The following is a 16285-nucleotide window of genomic DNA, read 5'->3' as shown; positions in this document are numbered from 1 at the left end:
TGGCTCGGTCGGTTGAGCATCCAAGTCTTGATTTTGGCTTGGGTCATGATCCCAGGGTCATGGGATTGAGCCCCAAGTAGGGCTCCATGCCGAATGTGGAGCCTACTTGGGATATTCTCTCTCTCTCTCTCTCTCTCTCTCTCTCTCTCTCTCTCAAAAAAAAAAAAAAAAAAGAGAGAGAGAGAGAGAGAGAGAGAGAAAGATAAGCTAGGTGCCTGCCTGGTTGCAGGTCCAGAGCTCACAAGCAGTGCATCACCCACTTGCCTTCCTGAGATGAGGTGGAGGGCAAACCAGGCCTCCATCAGCAGCCTGGCCCACAGGGACCCTTGGTCTGTCTGCCGCCCTTGCCATCGGGCTCACCCACCTCTCAGAGCCAACCAGTCTGTTCTAGAGAGAGCAGGTGGTCTTACGCACATCCCCTCATCTGACCCTCAGAATCACCCTGAGAGGAGGGAAGGCACTGTTTCTCCCACTGACCAGGTTAGCAGAGCCGAGAGCAGATGAGGGAATCAGATGCCTGATGCAACTCATGATAAAGGGCAACATTACAGAGCATTTATTCTGTGCCAGGCACTATGCTAAGTGCTTTACGGTACTTTCCCTGGACCTCGTAGCAACCTTACGTGGTAGATACTGTTACTACCCACACTTTACAGATGTCAGAGACCTTGGGTCACTTGCCTGCTGAGAGCTAGGATTTGAACCCAGGTCATCTGATGGCAGAGCCCACACACTTGACCACTGCGCTGGACCAAACCCTGCTGACTCCTCACCCAGTGCTCTTTGCACTGCCCCCTGCTGCCCTGGCAATCAGAGGACCCAGCTGGGTCCTCCCTAGGCCTTTCTACTTGTGTCTCACTGCGTGGAATCTAGAATCCCAAGCGTGGCCTGACGTTTGGCTGGGGGCCAGTGATAGTGGTGAGTGTTTGGGGGCCGTGTGAGCAGCTCCGACTATAGAACAGGAATCCAGCAAAGGACCTCCAGGGCACTCAGTCTGCCACCCGCCCACCAGGAGACAGGTTGTTAGGAGAGGCTGCAGTGTGTCCTTCACAATCCTTGGACAATCCAAGGACATTGCTTCTCTCCTCCCGGAGGCCCGTTGGTCTAGCGGGCTTCTTCTCCCTCCACCTGTCATACACACAGCCCCTGGGTGCTGAAGCTCTCCTGGAAAACAAGTAGTCTTTGTAATTCAATGAGGTATGGGTTCTTTTATGTTTATTTATTTATTTTGAGAGAGAGAGAGAGCATGTGAGTGTGAGCAGGGGTGACACAGAGAGCAAGAGAGAGAAAGAAAAAAATCCCAAGCAGGCCCCATGCTGTCAGTGCAGAGCCTGACATGGAGCTCGATCTCACGAACCGTGAGATCATGACCTGAGCTGAAATCAAGAGTCGGACACTTAACCGACGGAGAGACCCAGGCGCCCCTAAATGAGTTTCTATAAGAAAAACAGAGCAGTGCTTGCACTGGATAGGGCTTTGGAATTGTTTGCTGTTGTTAGGATCTGTGTTTTAGATGTCTTCTGCAAGAATCATGCATTACTTGTAAACTAACACAAAGAGTTAGGGTGGGGTTGCTTAGCATGGGTCCGGTAGCCTCAGAAGGATCTGGGGAGGGTAGGGAGGGGGTCCCACCCACTGGGAGACAAGATAGGAGAAGAGGCTAAGATACCTCCCTTTTCTCGCATTTCCTTTCTGGCCAGGTCACCGCTAACCCTCTCCCTTCCCTTCCCTGTCTTCCTGCTGCAGAAGTACTTGTCCCAGCTGGCCGAGGAGGGCCTCAAGGAGACCGAAGGGGCAGGCAGCCCAAGGCCCGAGGACAGCGGAATCGTGCCACACTTTGAGAGGAAGAAGCTCTAGGTCCCTGCAGCGGCTTCAGCCGGGAGAGGACGGCCTTCTGAGGCAGGGCCTTCCTGACATCCTGGACAGGAGCTAAAGCCTGGGAGGAAGGCAAACCAGGCTTTTTCTCGGAGACTCATGAAATCGCCCCTCAAGTGTCTCCCTGGTGAGAGCTGTCACCTCGTGTGTCCAGCGGCCAAGCGCTACCCTCTCTCTCCCCGTTGATTCTTGTTTCCTTCAATTTGCTTCTCTTCTTTCCCCTCCTCCTCTCACCTTCTGTGCCAAGGGTCATTTATTTTTCATAAAACCCAACTTCTCAGGGATTTTCACAGTGTCCAAATTCTTGGTGGCCAGCCGGATCAACCAAGGAAGAGATCTCACAGAAACCCCTGGGTCAAGAACCACTTCAGGGAGCCTGGAGCATTTTCCCTGCCTGGCGTTCTGAGCAGGGGAGCCGAGTCAGGCCCTGCAGTCCCGGAGAGGGGGGCACCCTAGACCATCCGTTGGCAGAAGCTGGGAGTTTCTCCAGCGGGACCACTTTTGCGAAAAGCCCCCATTTTTAATAACTCTTTCATCCTCTCAACTATTCTAGAAGCCCATCAGATTCATGCCTTAAAATAAAGTTAATGAATTTCACAGAGGAGGAAAACCACTCTTCATTTTGGAACCTCTGTTAAGTCCCCCCCCCCACCGCCCACCGCCCCACAAAGTTAGTTCTGTCCTCAGGATTTCAGGAGGTACCAGGGTTGGTTCTGTTCCAGACAATGAATTTGGTGTAGATTCACTTCAATAAAAAATTAAAACAGTAGTGTCTTTTCCCTTCAGCTGAGACCGTAGTTGGTGTGGGCTTGGGTCAGATGCTGGCCTCCCAGCCATGGGTCATATTGCTTGAGAGACACGTAATAAGGAAATGGTATCTGTCTTTGACTCGCTCTTGGTGCCTGCACTCTGGGCCCCAGCAGCCTCTCAGTGGGATGGTTTCTAAAATGGTCTTTGCGGGTGGGGGGCGGTGGAGAAGCTAAGGAAAGAGCAAGGCTGCAGGACTGAAGAGCAGCATTTCGGGATTGCCAAGTATTTATAGGTGGGCAGGAGGTCAAGGGCATTTCAGAGGACCCCATGTGCAGACTTTGATGTGGAGTGTTATGAAGAACAGAACTTTTCTTCCTGCATGGTTTTCTGATTCTAGAGGTCAGTGCCTTCAGGCCCGAGACTAGAGGGTCTGATATTCCATCGGGAGCGTTTGGGACAGAGGTGTTAAGCTTGGCCACAGCTGTAGGGAAGACCTCAAGAAGGTAAGAGGGGAGCCTTGTGCTGTTTCCACAAGCTAATAAGCTACTTTCCTGGCTCAGCCCCTAGAAGATGGTTCCTATGTTTCTATTCCTGACCACAGAGAGAGAGAGAGACCAGGAAGGGATTGTTTGTTTTCTATTATTTTTTGCAATTTTTATAGTAGGTGAGATTTTTTGATGGTAGATACCTATACTGCACATTCTGTCCTCTGCACTAAGGGTGAAAGAATAGAAAAATTATCTGAGTTTGACACTGACATTTTGTCAGTAAGTCTGAGGCACGGAGAAGAAAGAAATGTAGAATATAAAATGTATTAAATGATCCTGCGTAAACCTTGGGGCACATGGTCACTGGTGAGAAGAGTTGCGGGGAACCTGTCAAAGAGAACAGTGAAGGCAAGTACCCGAGGCAGACCAGCCAGCCCCTGGGCATGAGCAGTGAGAGGCTGGAGGAAGCAGGAAGCCTGACCTTGGCATTAGGCCATCTGGGGGCCTCGGAAAGGTTGGTGTCTCCAAGAGAGTGGGCTCTGAAAATGGTGGCTCAGCTCTAGCTGCCTCCACAGGTTTTTACCTGGTGTTCTGGAGACCAGCCTCCTCCACTTCTGGGAAAATCTCTGGCCCTATTTGTCTTTCCTCCCACCTGGGGGATGTCTAGGATCAGCTCCCTGGCCTCCTCGGGAACCTTGCTGGGAAAAGCCTACCACCTCCATCAGAGGCTGGAACTGAGCATTTTCAGAGAAGCTGGCAGTCTTTTCTCCCAGCAAAGTGGAAGCTGACCCCACCGGCTCATCCCCGCAGCACTGTTTCCATGGAAACCAGGATAGCTGTTCAAACAGCCTCATTCCCAAGTAGCGCAATGGCTCCCTTGCTGATAGACTGACCTTCTCCATATTGCAAATCTGGCAAGAGCCCCTGGGAGGGAGAGAGGAGAGGCTCTCTGCGTTCAATCAGAACCTTCAGTTTAAAAATCATCTAAGATTCTGTACTGGTGTATATATATATATATACATATATATTTATTTCTATTTATTTTTATACAATTCCATTGGCATGGTCCTTTACCCACTCTATAATTTGCACTCCTTGTTCCTACATGTGTCATACACAAGGCAGTATTAAAGAAAACCAGGAAAATACTGATCTATTTTTTAAAGCTTTTCTTCAGTGTTTGTCAAACATTTCAAAGTGTCTCCCCAAAAAGCTTGTTTGAGAGCAGCTGCTACATTGAGCAACAGATTCATTTGTACCCTGGGTTAAGATACCAAAAGGCCGATGTACTTTTCATTGTAAACACCCAAAATAAAGTATATCCAGATGTTATTCCCAAAGAATTTGGTAGATTTGATGTTGGTGTGAGAACAGCCATTACTATCCGGGTTTCCCTTTCTTGGACAAGTGTAAGGCTGTGATCTGTTAGAATGTACTTGAACTGGACCAGAGTTTGTTTTTTGAGCTTATGAGAAAAAGAAAAAGAAAAACACTAGTTAAGCTTGAACTTGTAAAGTATTGGAATTTGTTGAGTGTCTTATAAATTGTCATCGCTTTTCCTGATCTGTATAATTGACCGCCATGTTTGTTTTTACAAAAAGGAAAAAAAAGATTTTTAATAAAGAGAATTTGAAAGCTTGTGGGGTAGCTGTCGGTCATGCAGGGATCCTTTGACATGTGGCTGGGGGAAGCTCATTGAGCACAGAGATTGGTATCTGGTCCCTCTCCGAATCTAGAATGTCTCTAAAGCGTTGAGCAGAAAAGATACAACAGCTTCTACTTGGAGCTCGGGAATCAGAGATTCTTAGGGGTAGACCTCCAGAAGAGAAGCCTGGGAGAGTGGGGAGCTGCTGTCCCTTTTGAAGTATCAGGTAGGAAAATCTCCTGGCCTCTCATAAGCCCCTCATTCCTACTGCCCGGTGCCCCGACTCTTCTAGTGGGCTGAACAACATTGTCCTGCACCAGGACAAGTCGGTTCGTTTCTGGCCATTCCTTCAGCTGATGGTTGATGCCCAGCCCGGGCACCTGTTAACCCTGTGACTTCCTAAGTCCTGAGTTCTCAGGCATAAAGGGGGATTATAGTATAAATCGCCTCTGGGTTGTTTCAGGTGTAAGGTAATTGCTGGTGAAAACACGTGGTTCGCTGCGTAGCCCTGAACCTTGTTTCCTTTTGGAATGTTAAGCTCTTCCTCAGCCATGTCTTCTAGCAAAACAAGGCCAGTCTCCTGGGCCCAGTTGGCCAGTTCTTTGAATGGCCTGGAACCTTGTGTCGGGCCCTTCCCTCCTGTTGGCAGTGTTCCCAAGTCAGCCGGGAGGGGCTGGACAGTCTGGCCCTAGAGGGCAAAGTGAGTGGGGCCGCCTGTAATTAGCTAGAGCACATTGTAGATCTGAGGAAAGTTCCTGTCAAGCCTGTTGCTGCTCCCAAGCCCCACCCTCAGCCTATTGTGGCCATCTGGGAGCTGAGCTCAGGCCTCCACTTCCCAACCAGGAGGGGTGGAGAAGCATCCTTCCCTGCAACTGCTGGCTGTGCCCCAGCTGGCCAAAGCAGTGAATGGGCCTGGAGCTTGTCCTCTGCCCCAAGTTCGGGATCCAGGATGTCTGGTTATGTCCCTGGTGCCAGGCCCAGCATGTCGCTCCACGAGGCATAGCTCTTGGGGAGGGGGGGGTGGGGGGGGGAACTTGCACACTGTATTCTGTAAGATGGCCCTCCCTGGAGCTGTGCAGCGGAGATGTCCTGCCGGGAACTCTGTGAATTGCAGTCTTCCTGCCCTTGCCTGAGTGTTCCCATTTTCTCTCTGATATTCTTAAAGGCCCTAGAACCTGGTTCTGAGCCAGTCTACCAAGCTGGAGCCCTGATATTCAGACCCACTCTCCGTGCTTACTTCTCTTCCAAGGATCAATGCCAGACTGCCCCTGGTTCAACTCTGCCATGGCCTAGACGTTGAGGTTGCTTCTCATAGTCCCTGACTAGGCCAGGCCACTTGGGATACTGGTCTTGCCCACCCCCCCACCCCCCCACCTTGGAACATCATTAGCAAGCAACTGTTGACTGTCCTCAGAGGCAGTAGGACATCTGGACTCACCCCCAACAGCCCTTCATTCTCCTTTCCCACTACAAAGGAGCCTATCCCAACCGGATTTCCAAGCAGGTCAGAACAGGAGGGACACAGCGACTGTCAAGTCCTGGTCCTTCTTTTCGCAGGTAAGAAAACTCAGGCCCAGAGAGGAGAAGTGATTTGCCTAAGGGGACACAGCTTAGATCAAGGCGAGCATCCAGATGACCCGGGTGGTCCTGCTGAGGACACCCAGGGATCTAGGTTGTTTCAGTTAGATTCTTCGAGAATTTTCCAGGCCCAGCCCTAGCTTGGACTTGGGCTCTCAGGGAGAACTCAAGACAAATCACTGTGTTTTATGCTTTGGGTGTATCCAAATCACCTGGGGAACTTGTTGGAAATACAGATTCCTGGCCCATCTATGGAGACTCTGTCTCCTTAGGTCGTAGGAGCACGTGGATGCTTGCATTTAAGCAAGGCTGTGGGTGGTTCAATGCAGGCGGAGTCCTCTGCTCACACTTTGAAAACACTTCCCTCGAAGTCAACCAGGGACTTCCCCAGCAGCGCCTGGAATAGAAGGGGCATTTATTTTGCTGGGGGAAGGGCAGGCAAGATGTGAATGGAGATCATTCAAGGTAGAAGAGACACCAGCGCGAAAGAGGCTTGAAGGAGGATTCTCATGGCCACGGCAGACGGAGATGGTGGCAGCTGGTGGTGGAAGGGGTGGTCACCAGACTGGGTTTGGGGCACGTGTCAGGATTTTTTCAGTTGGATTTATACCGCCTGTGCTCAGGCAAAAGTCCGTTTTCCAATGGTCTCTTTGTCCTTATTAATGGCTGAGGATACTGGTTAGTAAGAAGACTCCCTGAAGGGCGCCTGGGTGGCCCAGTCGGGTGAGCGTCCGACTTCGGCCCAGGTCATGATCTCGCCGCTTGTGAGCTCGAGCCCCGCGTCAGGCTCCGTGCTGACAGCTGGGAGCCCGGAACCTGCTTCGGATTCCGTGTCTCCCTCTCTCTCTCTGCCCCTCTCCTGCTCACACTCTGTCTCTCTCTGTCTCAAAAGTACATAAACATTGAAAAAAAATTAAAAGGAAAAAAAGAAGAAGACTCCCTGAGATCTGCTGATAGCTCTGCCCCTCTGGGCAGAGAGCTGTGCACAGTCAGCAGGCCTTTTGGGGGACTGGAGTCCCACAGGACAGGGGCATCCCCCAGGGCCATGTCACTACCAGCGAGGTACCGTGAGGCTCGCACACTCTTTGTCCCACCATGAGAGCCACCACTAACACCAACATTAGCCCCGGAGACTAGCGAGCAGGTCTACGTGCCACACTCAGTTGTGCCCTCTTGGCCCGGTCATTGTCATTCTCCCATTTCACGGATGGGGCAAATGAAGCTCAGGGACCCAAAGTGGTTTGTCCTGGGGGTCAGAGAGCCAGTAAACGACGAGTTGGGGCTCAAACCCAGGTCCGTGTGACTCTCAAACCATGCTTTTAATGACTCTTCTCCACTGGCTGTCTCAGGGCTGGAGTCTTCTGTTCCCACATCTCCCTAAAGCCTCTAGAGCAGGCCCACCAGGAACAGCGGGCACGGGATGATGGGAGAGCCCGATTTAGCTGTCCTCAGGTCTTATGACTGACACCTGGGTTGCTAAATTCCTGAAACTGATCTCAACACCTGCCCTCCTTAGAAAGTAACTAAAGGCAGGCCCCACTGGCCCCCCTGCAGAAAACAGACCGGAAGGCCCCACGCACGGAAGGAGCAGTTTCTTCCTGTCCCCAGGCAGCGGAGCTTGCCAGGGGAGCTGGATCTAGGGGTGAGAGGGGGAGCAGGGCCCAGGGGTGGGGGGCGGCTCCAGTTCCTCCTGCTTCAGGGAGGGGAGGAGAGCACCGTGGTCTCCGTTTTCGGGTAATTTGGGGGTACAAGGGTGTGATCAAAAGGGGATTTCCCATGACCCCAGCATGCCGGCCTGCCTTTGCCCTTTCAACCTCTCTTTCCTGAGTGAAACTTCATTGTTTATTTACCCACCACCTCTTGCCAACAAGGAGCTGAGATGATATACAACCCAGGCCACGTGTGACCGGATTGAACCAACAGAAAAAAACATTTTTTTTTTAATATTTGTTTTTGAGAGAGAGAGAGAGACAGAGCATGAGCAGGGGAGGGGCAGAGAGAGGGAGACACAGAACCCGAAGCGGGCTCCAAGCTCTGCGCTGTCCGCACAAAATCTGATGCGGGGCTCGAACTCAGGAACTGTGAGATCACGACCTGAGCCGAAGTCTGACTGAGCCACCCAGGCGCCCCTACCAACAGAAAAATTTTAGGTGAGGGCTGAGAAAAGTTGAAGGCGGTAAGTACGTGAGTTGTAAGGGCTGATGGAGCCATGGTGAACGCACATGAGATTTGACTGGGAGCCTCCTGGGAGCCAAGGCAAAAGGAGGAAGCAGTGTCCAGTACTTGGCTTTCCCTATTAGAAGGAGTGTTCCAGTTGATTTGGGGAAATTGTTCTACTCGACTCTGTATTCTAGAATTCTCTTACGGGACTGTATACGATGTGGACAGAGACACTGAGAGCCTTGGAGAAGATCCTTAGGTAGCTGGCAGCCGTACACAGGAGAACAGACCAGTGGATGATTTCTAGTCTGTGTGAACGGGTTCCTCATGTCAGGGTGACACTTCCCAGTGTCAAAAGACCTGATCTTTCCACATGCCTGCCTAGCCCACCTGAGCCACTTGTGCTGGCTCAAATTTGTGGGTTTTTTTTTTTTTTCCAAACCGTTTTTTCAAATTTCTCCTGGTACCTAGCTGATCTTCCAGGAGCCAAGTCCGTAGGACAAGGAGGAGGCTGCTGCTGTCATCCCTGTCACCTGCCACCCCAGCGTTCTGGGTGGGGATCCTGCTGGTCTGGGTTCTGGGAACACCTCGCAGACATTTACTCTTTGGGGTTCTCCGCTGGGTCTGACACCACCAGGAGGAAGCCCAGCCTGACTGGGAAGTGCTGACTCCTTCAGGCTGATCCTTGGGCCGCCGCAGACCTGTCTGATGAGGACTGACCCTGGGAGGAGGGGTTCACAGGGCACCTCTGGTTTGCAAGACAAGAAGGGAGAGAACTTTCCAGTTCAGAGGCAGGTCCCTAGGCTGAGAATCGGGACCCTTGGGTCCCTGTGTCAGAGCCGCAGTGAATTCACTCAGGCTTGGGCAAATGTCTACCTCCTGCCACCTCCATCTGCCCCTCTGCCCATTTGACCTGTGTCTTGTGCTTCCCTGAGGTTGTTGGAGCCAAAGCGAGACACGGAGGGCTGGGGGAAACGGCTCCCCGTCGGTCACAAGGGGCGGTGGTCTGTCTGTCCCAGTACTTCCCACAGCGCCAGTGCGACAGGCCCCCGGCCTGTCTGGAGATAGGGTGCTGTTCCCGTGCGCCCCCCCCATGCCCCCCGCCCGGCTGGGGCTGCATCTGTGGGTGCTTCCTCACTCGCCACCCCGGTCTCTGCGTTCTGCCCCTTGGGTGCCTCCACCGGGCACCTCACCTCCTAATGCCTGCATCATCTCCGCCCACTTCCCGCCCCCACAGCCACCGTTCTGGTTCGGCCCTGCTCCATGCCTCATCCTCCCCAAACAGGCCCTTCTCAGCTCCTTGTTTTTACACGTGGTCTTCCCCCTGGCTGGAACACCCTTCCCCCCGCTTGGAAACTATGACTTTCTTTAACATGCTAGGTGAGTGTTACCTTCTTTACGAAGCCTTCCTTGACTCTCTTTGACCTCCTTACAGGTGTTACGGCTCCCCTGCTGTGTCCCAGGACACGGTCCCTCTTTCACAGGTTGTCCTTGGGATCAGTTTATGGGTGGGGTCTACATTAGCCGGTGAGTCTCCAAGGGCAGGGAGTGTGTCCCACCCACTCTGCGCCTGCCACAGAATAGGTATCGGTGACTGTTAGTTGAAGGACTAAGCAGCCCCCTTGTCCATCCTCGTCTCTGAGCCCCTGGTCTCTGTTCAGTTACCAGCTGGCTGTTGGAGCAAGATGCGTCCTTGGAGTGGTACCAGGGGGCACCTGCCCCCTGCCCTTGGCTTTGTCCATCCTGCCCTCCAGGGTTCCCACCCACCCGGGACTGGGAGGCAGCTCTGGCTGTTGGAGACACAAGCCTGGCTTAGATTGCCCGAAGTTTGGCCTTTCAACAGTTGGATTCTTCTATAGCCACAGAGCTGGGCTTCCTACGCCAGCTTCATCCCTCCGTGTCCCCAGGGGTGTCCCCCCTCCAAACCTATCTGTCCTCACTGTGCGTCCCCACCTAGCCAGGCCCACCCAGTTCTCAGGGACCTTCCGCAGGCAGGGCCGGGAACAAAGCACGGTTTATGACAGTTGTGTCAACACTGGGGGGATGGCCTGGGTTCACCCTGCTCCTTGGAAACCACGCCTGCCTGCCTAGTGCCCGCACCTAATCAGTGCCTCCTGAAGACGCAGGGGCTGCAGGGAACCTCCCCACCCCCTTCTCTCCTAGCATCTAGAAAACCCTACAGGCTTAGCCCAGTGAGTGGGGATTTCACAGCCCTGGAAGAGAGAGACCTTGGTCTAGATTGGTCAGACTAGCCAGATGATTAATAATTAAACCTGATCTGTTCCCAGCCACACACACACACACACACACACACCCTGCAGCCAGGAGTCACCCGAGAACAGGGGCTGAGAAGGAAGCCGGGAAGCTCAGTATGGGCGTTTGGGTGGCTCCCAACGCCCTGAGGGTGAACATAGCCTTTTAAGAGTCTCAAGGCTCCTCCTTCCCACCTGCCAGAGGTCCTACGAGTCCACTGCCCAACTAAAGCCTTCCTGACTTTTCCCACAGGCTCTGAGCAGGCCTTGGGCAATTCCTAGGGTGCAGCCGGCTTTGATGGCTCTGCCCTGGGGTGGGATTTACAGATCAGATTGGACTTGGGCTCCACCTGTGTTGACGCTAGATTTCCTCAGCTCCATTGTGAGTTCCTCCTGAGTGGCCTCTCCCCTTTCTTATTTATGTTCCCACTGCCCAGTGCTCTGCAAAGGGCCAGGCACACCCAGCAGGCCCAGCACCAGCTTTTCGTCTGACCTGGGCACGGGGGCAGCGTTCAGCTCAGAGAGGGGGGATCTAGTCAGCCAGATGCATTCCACCCTCACATCAGGGACCCCCTAAGTTCTCTGAATGTCCTTCCCCAGCCACGAGAACTCTGAGAATCCGGGTAGCTGCTGGACAACTTGGAAGCGGAGAACCCCAACACCAGAACTCAGCCAGGCAGCCAGATTCTCCACTCTGCAGATTCATCGTTTTGGCTTCTCCCTTACTTGTCCCAAGGCCCTAGGGAAGCATTATCTCCTCCCTAAAGGCCACCTTCCCAAGCCACATCTCCCCAGAGCTAAGAGGCAGCCCCATCCAGTGGCAGCCATTCTTTTAGCATATTGACCAGCCTGCTGTGGTTAGTTCTGTTTGGGTAGGTGGGGAGGAGAGGGGTCTCCAGTCTCTGTGGTGTCCTAGCCTCAGGCCAGCCAGCCTGGCCCCCCTCCCTGGGCCTCTCCCATCCCAGAAAAGCAGGCCATCACCCTGGCCCTGCCTTCTCCCCTCCTGGTGATATGGGAGAGAGGACAGAAAGGCCTTGGCTAATTGTTTAAACACAGGTACATATGTGCGCATGTGTTTGCACCTGCGTGCATGGGTGCATGCGTGTGTACATGCATGTGAAGCTTCTGGAAAACAATGGTCACAGATGCAGGTTCAAAATCTGAGCCTTCCCCAGGATGCTCTATCATATTTACACTCCAATCCTGCCCCTTGCCGCTTGGTACACCCATCTCTGTCTAGACCCACACTGTGATCTGCCTGTTCTCTCACTCCTGGCCCAAGAGTTATTCCTCTGGGACTATTCAGAGCCTCTCTCCTTCCTTGCTGAAGAAAACTCTACCTGCCAGACATTTGCCCCTTCTTTTCTTATTAGAGCAGGGCTGGGGGAGAATCAGAGGAGTGTGGCTAGTGTGTGTGTTCTTTATAGATGGCCGAGATTGATTCCCACAGAGAAGAAGGAAGGAGGGAGAGGGAAAGGGAATGCATTCTCTGTGGGGAAGACGTCAGGGAGGCTCTGTCTTACCCTGGTGGAGAGTAGAGATTCCAAGATGGAGAGACAAAGAGGCTTCTAGCCGGCTGTACAGTATTAGAAAGTTAGAAACCAAAAGAAATGGGAGCAGGGATTTAAGGGCATGTTACTACAGATTACATATTTGATCTCACTGTCCTTTGAGTGACCCAAATAACATATTTCGTTTAACCTAAGACAGGATCCGTTGTAAATTTCATCTTTATTTCTTGTTCAAAAAGAAGGAAAAAACACCTGCCAATTCAGTTCTAACAAAGTATTCTTAGCTAATTATTTGTTAGATGCAGCCTGACTTCAGGAATGTCAAAACGTGAAAAATTGCAAGTGTTTAAATATATGAATATGGTACTTTTACTTTAGAGTCCTCAAAATTCCACGACCTGCTGGGATTTATTCTGACTGCAGTCGCGTATGTGCTTGTCCCCAGCTCCACCCCCACCTGTTCCAGGGAAGGACATTGACTCTCGTCCTGGTAAGTAAGCTTCACTACATGCGCCTGGCACATCGTAGGGACACATTTACTCAATTAAATTTTATGGAGCAACCGCATATTCTCAGGGGCGCTGCAGTCAGAGCCTCTCCAAATGTCTTCGTAAATATTTTCACTTAAATGGCAATCTGAAAGATGGCTAGACAGGGGTGCACCCACACAGGCACGCACCGCAGTCTGGAAATCTGGATTGCCAGATGACCTGACTTCAGTCCTCCTGTGTGTGTGTGTGTGTGTGTGTGTGTGTGTGTGTGTTTATGAGGGCCTTGGTGTCAGTGTACCAATTATTCCCATTATCTCAGGCTCTTGGGGAAAGCCTAGATGGGGACTCCATACACAACACGTGTTTGTGCATGCTGCAAGGAGAAGGGGGAGGTTTTGCAGTGGTTTTAAGAAAGAAACGCTCTCAAGGCACCCGGGTGGCTCAGTCAGTTAAGGGTCCAACTCTTGATTTCAGCTCACGTCATGATCTCACGGTTCATGAGTTCAAGTCCTGCATCAGGCTTCATGCTGACAGTGTGGAGCCTGCTTGGGATTTTCTCTCTCTCTGTCTCTCAAAATAAATAAACAAAGACAAAAAAATGCTCTCAAGTAATTGAGAGCATGGGGACAGATCAGATTGCCTACTGAGAAGAAGGGAGGTTTTATGACAGCATCCCCGAAGACTGCCATCATTTAAGGATGCGCAAAGGAGTCTAAGAAAAAGCAGGCAGAGGGGCACCTGGGTGGCTCGGTCGGTTGAGCGTCGGACTTCGGCTCAGGTCATGATCTCACAGTCTGTGAGTTTGAGCCCCACATCCAGCTCTGTGCTGACAGCTCAGAGCCTGGAGTCTGCTTCACATTCTGTGTCTCCCTCTCTCTCTGACCTTCCCCCGTTCATGCTCTCTCTCTGTCTCAAAAATAAATAAACATTGAAGAAAATTTTTAAAAATAAAAAGCAGCCTGAGAATCTCCCAGGAGGAAACCTGGGAGAATATGCCATTGAGCAGACCCACGAAAGAGGGAAGAGGTGGCCATCGAAGGTGAATAGTTGAGCTGATTATCTATAATCCTGTTAGATAGATGATTGATAGATAGATGATAGATAGATTCAGTCATTCTGAGAATAAACATGTAGAACATGCAGGGTATTCAGTGGTAAATGTGGAGAAGTCTGGACAGGTAGAATTGCCTTTGAACCAATGCCATTTTAAAACTGCAATGACTTGTGTGCCATAATCTCCGTCGATTTGTGGATAGTGTAGACAGTTGTCCTCCATCCCCAGCTTCTGACGCGTGGATCCCCTCTGCCTTGCTCCACCCCTTACCCCTGGGGGCCCACTAGGTTCCATTTCCTGAGTCAAGCCTGACCAAGATAGGAAACATAAACAGTCACACTCCACTGTTGTTGAAGGGGGCCACAGTAGAATACCGCCCCTGTAAACACACACACACACACACACACACACACACACACACACACACAGAGTTTGATCCAACCCAAGCTTACATGGTCCTGCCTGCTGGGCTGAATTAATGTGCTTCCAAACTGTCTGCAGGTCCTGGTGTCCTCAGGGGCTAGGCTCTTGCATGGGTGCCTTCTCCTCAGCTGTGATCCATTTTCCTGCCTGACCCTGGCCTCAGGCTCCCTCAGGAATAGGACTGTCCCGTAGCCCAGACATTTATTGTCAAACTTCTTTTACCCTATTGAACTGTACAAGGTTGTTTTGCCTGTGTAGTATCCCTTCCCTCCTCTGCAGGTGAGGGAACCGCTCCTTGTGAGACCCCATTGGCTGTGATTTGGGTGGGCTGATCTGTCCCATCCTTCTCAGGGTAAAGGGATTTTTTTTTTCCAATTTAATACATTATTTACTTTGAGGGTAAAGGGATTTTTTGGGGTATAATCTCCCTGCATGATCTATGAATCGGAATCCAGCAGCTCCTTTTCCTGCCATCTTTCCTACAAACCTTTACATATGGGAATTAATATCTTTTCTGTGACTTTTGCCAGAACCGTCCAAAACAAACAAACAACAACAGCAACCGCAAAATAGGAAAACAAAATGAAACCCAAACCCACCATACTCCAATTCTGGGATTGCTATCTGTAAGTCTGTGGTTCTGTAGATCCCTGAGGGTCCAGAGATCATTTCAATGGATTCATAAGGTCAAAACTGTTTTTATAATAATATTGAGCTTTCATGTGCCTTTTTCTCCAAGTTGACATTTTCACCAAGAGTGCAAACACAGTGTTAGACAAAATTACTGGTATGTTGGCCTGAATCAATGTAGTGGCACCAAAGTGAACTTGTAGCCATTGTATCCTTCATTGCCACACATGTGCAGGGAAAACAAAGCCAGTTTCACTTAAGAAATCTCTTGATGAAGCAGTAAAAATGATTAACTTTATTAAGCCTTAACCCTTGCGTACACACGTTTCTAATATTGTGATGTGATGAAATGGAAAGTACCCATAAAGCTTGGGGGAGCCATGAAGATAACACCACTCAGACCTCCCGCTAGGGGAGCATCTGCTGTTCTCTGAATCCACCGCCGTGTTCTTGCCACGGCCACGCTTCTCTCCGTCTGCTCCCAGCCAATGATCACGCATCAACACAAGTTCATTCTTGACATGGGATTCCAACACCGGGTGACTTTGGCTTGAAGACCCTTCATTGGCCTGACTGAATCTTTGTTGAACTCTACACTGCAATCTGAGACGTTTCTTCTCTCCTTTCCCCGGGTTAGACCAGTATGGTGGCCAAAGAGTCTCCTTGCTTCTCTAGCTCTTGCTCTTTTTCCTTCACAGGTGATCTCCCCATCATGCCCATCCAAGCTCTCCTTGGGATCTGTTCCTGAGAAATCCTACATGTACATAAAGCTCTTCTACTGCATAACAAAATACTACGATTGTCTCATGAAAACCACCCATGTGATTGTTTGCACCGTGAGTTGAGCCAGTGACTTTTTTCATAGAATACCATTTTGACTGAAAAGAATGACTGACTGGCAGACTGTGGTTATTCAGACTTGGTATGGGGCAGACGTTTCCTCAGAAATGAACGAAGTGAGCTTGCCATTTCAAGGAAAACAAATGGCAGTTTTGTTGTCAACAATCAAATTTGAGCTCTGAAGCACAAATTGGAATTTTGAAAAGTCCTATATCTTCACCATGAGCTCAACGGTTTCCCAATGCTCACAGGCTTTTCTGGTGAGGTAGGGGGTGATCCTAAATGATGGGATATTGTGTAATGAGATGGGTCAACATTGGAAGATTTGCAAAACTCTGTGAACCAATACTTTTCAAATAACCCATCTGTGATGTTTTAAAAATCATTCACGGGTAGAAGTCTTATTAAAGTGAAGGACAGATCAATGGATTTTATTTTATTTTACTTTTTTTTTTAGATTTTTTTTATTTTTAAGTAATCTCTTCACCCTACATGGGGCTTGAACTCACAACCCCAGGATCAAGGGTCGTGTGCTCCACTGACCCAGCCAGCCAGGCACCCCAGATCAATGAATTTTAATGTAACAGA

The 16285-nt window shown here is 50.7% G+C and overlaps 1 protein-coding gene and 1 long non-coding RNA gene across 2 annotated transcripts in view; both read left to right on the top strand.

Moving 5' to 3' along the window:
* Positions 1-4713, top strand: part of RBM20 (RNA binding motif protein 20) — a 56261-nt gene extending 51548 nt beyond the window's left edge. The window contains exon 14 of the mRNA XM_032595154.1: positions 1747-4713. Within this exon, the coding sequence (XP_032451045.1) occupies positions 1747-1857 (111 nt within the window). The 3' untranslated portion in view covers positions 1858-4713. The remainder of the gene's footprint in view (positions 1-1746) is intronic.
* A 3738-nt stretch (positions 4714-8451) lies between these two features.
* LOC116738372 lies at positions 8452-15784 on the top strand. The gene is made up of 3 exons (XR_004344228.1): positions 8452-8512; positions 12638-12749; positions 15556-15784. It is a non-coding gene; the product is annotated as an uncharacterized LOC116738372 (long non-coding RNA).
* The last annotated feature ends 501 nt before the right edge of the window (positions 15785-16285 follow it).

The sequence above is a fragment of the Lynx canadensis genome, chromosome D2 (assembly GCF_007474595.2).
Source record: "Lynx canadensis isolate LIC74 chromosome D2, mLynCan4.pri.v2, whole genome shotgun sequence".
NCBI classification, from domain to species: Eukaryota; Metazoa; Chordata; class Mammalia; order Carnivora; family Felidae; genus Lynx; species Lynx canadensis.
The sequence above is the reverse complement of the archived record's forward strand: the minus strand, read 5'-3'. Positions and strand labels throughout refer to the sequence as shown.